A 5,000-nucleotide genomic window follows, 5' to 3' on the forward strand; every position below is an offset into this window, starting at 1 on the left:
GTCACTGGCCTCTCGCGCCACAGTGGAACCCTATACACCAAAGGCAGGAAAAGAATAAATGAGTCATGGTGTCTGCGATGCTGTTTCTTCTCCTGACTCATTCCTGCCTCCTTCTGTCTCTTGATGTGAGGACCAACTATACTGTACCAAGGCCTGCCTGCAGCCATTTACAAGTTTAAAGGGCCTTGCAAAAACGGGGAGCGATAAAACGCGAATATGGTTCATTTCCAATGAGACCTGCGTTTTTTGCGCGGAGAAGACTTTTTTTTACGCTTGCGTTGTCGCGCCCCTCTTCAACAGACCTGGAGGAGACCTGTGTTGATCCAGGCAACAACGCCCATGCGTTCCTCGCTTCACGTTTGCAAGGCCCTCTATCTAATATAGGTATGGTTTTGCACACTCAATTCATAATTAACGTTTCAATTTTGGAGCTCTGGCTCATGGACTAAGAACCAAAAAGAACTGAACCGGTTCCCACTGGGAACCAACCGGTGGAAAAGGGGCCTCTGTGAACGTCCTTCCTTTTTCCCCCTATACCCCCTCACCTTGAGGTCGTATTTCTTGAAGACGGAGAGACGGTGGGAGAACACGTTGCGTGTGACGATCATGTAGGACTCGTCTCCATCCACCGTGAGGCGGTACATCCCCAGGAACTGAGGCAGCAGCGTGTTGCCGTGGCACTCCACGATGAACTGATGAAGAAAAAAAACACATTAAACTTTTCAGGAATTTTATCGCAAATTTTACAGATCTGCGATGCACCCGCGTTGTATTTGAGTCTACTAGGGCTGACCTCCATTAGTCGATTAAGGTGCATTCAGACAACATACAGTACCTTACATACCAGTAAGACACGCAAACGCGGGAAGCGAACGCAGCTCATACATATTTGGTTTTTTTTAAGATTTATTTTTAAGTTATTATTTTTTTAAGTTAAGTTTTTAACTTAGCCATAACCATATAAGGAGTCCCCAAAGCAGCTATACGTCCAAATATGGAGTGTGTTGCATCAATCACAAACAAATCACTCAGCTCCATATATGGGCACAAAGGGGGGACACACGGACACACGGACACACAGACAGACAGACATGATCTGCTAGGTCTCATAGTAAGTGCTCACTGCGTTCGCAACCAAGCAGTGTTGTTTTTGGCAGCAAATTTCTATTTTAGTCATGATCTCTAAAACTAGTTTTCACTTAGTTTTAGTCACATTTTACGCGTCGCAATGCGACGCGTTGTGAGATTGTATATCTGCTATTTTCAGCATGCAACCCAGCATAAAACTGGATCTCTTGTCCACTAGTCCCTTCCTAACATTTTAGTCTAGTTTTTATTTGTTGAGGAAATTGTCAGTATATTTAGTCTTAGTTTTAGTCATCATAGATTCGTTTTTATTTAGTTTTCAGTCAGTGAAAAAAGGTAGTCGAAGAACATTTTTCGTTTTAGTTTTAGTCGACGAAAACAACACTGATACCAAGTCGATGCAAAGACGAGAAGTTGAGCGAACGGGCGCGGCGCTAGAAACAAATGGGGCGAACCGAGGCAAATATAATTATTCAGGTCTGAACGTCTTACGTCTAACGAACGTTATGAAGGTCTGAGCTCAAGTCGATTAGTGGATGTTTTTTCTATTTTGTTGTTGTTGCATGATTCAATTTAGAGATTGGCCTAAACCCCAGGTAAGTGTTTATCTCATCAAACATCATTAAAATAAGATCTGGTTGCAAAAGGGAAATGTGTGCTTCTGTGTGTGTGTGTGTGTGTGTGTGTGTGTGTGTGTGCATGTGTATATATTTTATTATATATATATATATATATATATATATATATATATATACATACAATTTAAAAAAGGGCCAATCATAGTCGACTATACAAATCCTTAGTTGGGGACAGTCCTAGCCTAGAGTCTAGTTTCTTATGCATACTGTATTTGTCTGATGTATTGTTGATGTGTTGTCGTTTGTTATGCTGTTCATTTTGTCTGATGTATTGTTGATGTGTTGTCGTTTGTTATGCTGTTCAGTGTTTTCTTTGATGAAGACGGAAATAAGCCCGACAGGTTTCACTGTGTCTTCATCCTCGGTGATACAATGACTGCATGTCAGAAAATGCTTTTGTGCTATTTTTTTTATGCCACCAAATAAAACCGATCAATCGTGCTTGTACATCTGCTATTTTGAAAAAGGAGGACTTTAGTGCGTATGTGCACGAAACACAAGAAGATTAGCGAGATACAGAGAGAGAGAGAGAGAGAGATAGAGAGAGAGAGAGAGAGGAGAGGCGAGAAAGAGAGTGAGGGAGAGAGAGAGAGAGACATCTGCTGTCTCATGATTCATCGATCAGTGCAGGGATATGGGGTGACAGTGCACCAGAACACTGCACTGTCCTGCAGGGATATGGGGTGTCGTTGCCATTAAGGGTGACAGTGCACCAGAACACTGCACTGTCCTGCAGACCGCCCCAATCCCTCCCTCCTTCCTCACGTTACATCCGTGCACCCTGGGAGCTCACAACGCATCCGTGCACCCTGAGCTCACCAGATTGTGTGTCCGACACTTCGCACATGAAGCAATGGTTCCCAAAAACTGTGTGTCTGTGTCTGTGTGTGTGTGTGTGTGTGTGTGTGTGTGTGTGTGTGTGGGGGGGGGGGTGACGAGACCCATTGGCAAAACAATGAAAACAGTGCCCTCTAAATAAGGGCAGATACTGACACAGTATCGGCACATCTCTACTCTAAACTAAATGTAATGCCTATAAATTCCTAGTGCTTGTTCGGGTGGGAAGGCCCCCGACGCCCCAGTTCGAATTTAATTCTTTTCGGCGAAACCCTGGACATAAATAATCCAGGCGAAAATCCCGATTTGATCTACCGACAAGCTGACAAACAATGTGTCGCATCCCTCGGCTTATTGAGCTGCCCTGTCTGAGCTATATTACACCACCCTTCATCCCACTCTGTCTGTCTATCTATCTATCTATTACACTGACTTTATCCCACTCTGTCTATCTATCTATCTATTACACCGACCACACTGACTTCATCCCACTCTGTCTCTCAGAGTCGCTGATTGAGCTCTGATCTGACAGTTGCATAATCCAGCTGGTTAAACAGCTGGTTAATCCGTCTGTGTGTCCGTCTGTGTTCCCTTTTGCCCAAATAATCGTTTCTGTCAAGTGGAAAAAACAGTCCAAAAACAGTTACAGGATTCAGGATTCAAATTCAAAAAGCAGCTGAAGTATAGCCGATCTACAATGAGCTCGAAACGCATTTGAGCTTGTAGATCTGCTTCTTTGACGCTTTTGTGTGACACTGTAGTACGATCATGTAGTAGGCCGTTCATTTATGAAAAGAAAGATGGAGATAAGAGGTTTCTGCCCTGACAGCAACGATATGGATATCCCAGAAGTCTTTCCTAGATACGGGGGTTACTGATGTAACGTTATACTGCAGTAAATGGAACCAACTGACAAAAAATAATTCTTCTAAATAAAGATATAGCACTTTCATCGCACTCGGTGTGTGTGTGTGTGTGTGGGGTTTACAAAATCTCGATTTTGTAGGCCTCAAGATTATAGTTATAGTCACCAATGTACAGTTTTTAATGTACAAATATTTATTTTCAAAAAGAAAACTAGTCTAGTAAACTAAGCAACTAGTCAACTACTAAAAATGACTAGAAGTGAATGCCCTAGCGTGCGTGCGTGCCATAGGATCTATAGTTGCCGGGTTCGCCTCTCGGCCGAGGCTACACTTCTACACAACGCATCGTGCTATGAACTGTGATTGGTGGAGGTGGTGAGTGTAACGTGCGAGGCGGAGAGAGAGGGAGGGAGCACCTGGTGATACTTCTTGTATTGTGTTATATGAACTGTGATTGGTGGAGGTGGTGAGTGGCGTGCGCGGCGGAGAGAGGGAGGCACCTGGTGATACTTCTTGTATTGTGTTATATGAACTGTGATTGGTGGAGGTGGTGAGTGGCGTGCACGGTGCAGAGAGGGAGATTACCTGGTGATACTTCTTGTATTGTGTTATATGAACTGTGATTGGCGGAGGTGGTGAGTGGCGTGCACGGTGCAGAGAGGGAGATTACCTGGTGATACTTCTTGTATTGTGTTATATGAACTGTGATTGGTGGAGGTGGTGAGTGGCGTGCACGGTGCAGAGAGGGAGATTACCTGGTGATACTTCTTGTATTGTGTTATATGAACTGTGATTGGTGGAGGTGGCGAGTGGCGTGCACGGTGCAGAGAGGGAGGTTACCTGGTGATACTTCTTGAGGATGTTGTGCATCTCGGCCACGTCTTCGCTGCTGATGGTCTTGATGACGTAGCGCTTGTCGTACGAGGTGTGGAAGCGCGCCCCGCTCCGCCCCTGAGCCTCGCTGATCAGGGGGGCACTGCGCGTCAACGAGTTCTGGAAGAAAGAAAGGCTCAGTTACTGCTGTTCTGTTCGGTCCAGGATCGGATCGGGGCCCATATTGACCGACAAGGAATACTGTGATAATGTGATAGTTTGCTACTGTATGCAATATTTTTTTTACCCCACCACAGCATTTGGAAAAGGGTCAAAGACAGACCAACTTTTAACCACTGAAGTTTTTTCGGTGATGAGGTAAATGTCGTGCAAGTGTAGAGCCAAAGGTAAAGTATTGAGGGTGCAACTTACAAGTGGTTAAATGTTTGAAACAAGCAAAAATATATATTAATTGACTGATGATGCCGTCAATCAAGTCTATGAGGCCATATATATATATATATACACACACAAAATATAGGAAAAAGTCTAAACTGCAACAGTGTAAAGTCTTTGTTTGCTTCTGTATGTCGTCGTCACATTAAGACCTGAAAACGGATCTACAAAATATGTTGTTCCAAAGACATGGAGCTTGTACAGTATATGTGCTATTTTTCAACAGTTAAACATTTTAGCAATAAAGTGGTAGATAAAGTGATTACAAGCACAAGCTAAAAAGTCCATAGACCTAAAAGGTTTA

General features: G+C 43.7%; 1 protein-coding gene across 1 annotated transcript in view; it reads right to left on the bottom strand.

Annotated features, from left to right (window-relative positions):
- pip4k2aa (phosphatidylinositol-5-phosphate 4-kinase, type II, alpha a) overlaps positions 1-5,000 on the bottom strand; it is a 78,147-nt gene that overhangs the window by 30,638 nt on the left and 42,509 nt on the right. Inside the window, exons 4-6 of the mRNA XM_080794351.1 lie at positions 4,268-4,420; positions 546-692; positions 1-30 (exon numbers count right to left, since the gene is read on the bottom strand). The exon at positions 1-30 is cut by the window's left edge and continues 9 nt beyond it. Of these exons, the coding sequence (XP_080650477.1) occupies positions 1-30; positions 546-692; positions 4,268-4,420 (330 nt within the window). The remainder of the gene's footprint in view (positions 31-545; positions 693-4,267; positions 4,421-5,000) is intronic.

This window comes from Protomyctophum bolini, assembly GCF_963924005.1.
Source record: "Protomyctophum bolini genome assembly, chromosome: 21".
NCBI lineage: Eukaryota > Metazoa > Chordata > Actinopteri > Myctophiformes > Myctophidae > Protomyctophum > Protomyctophum bolini.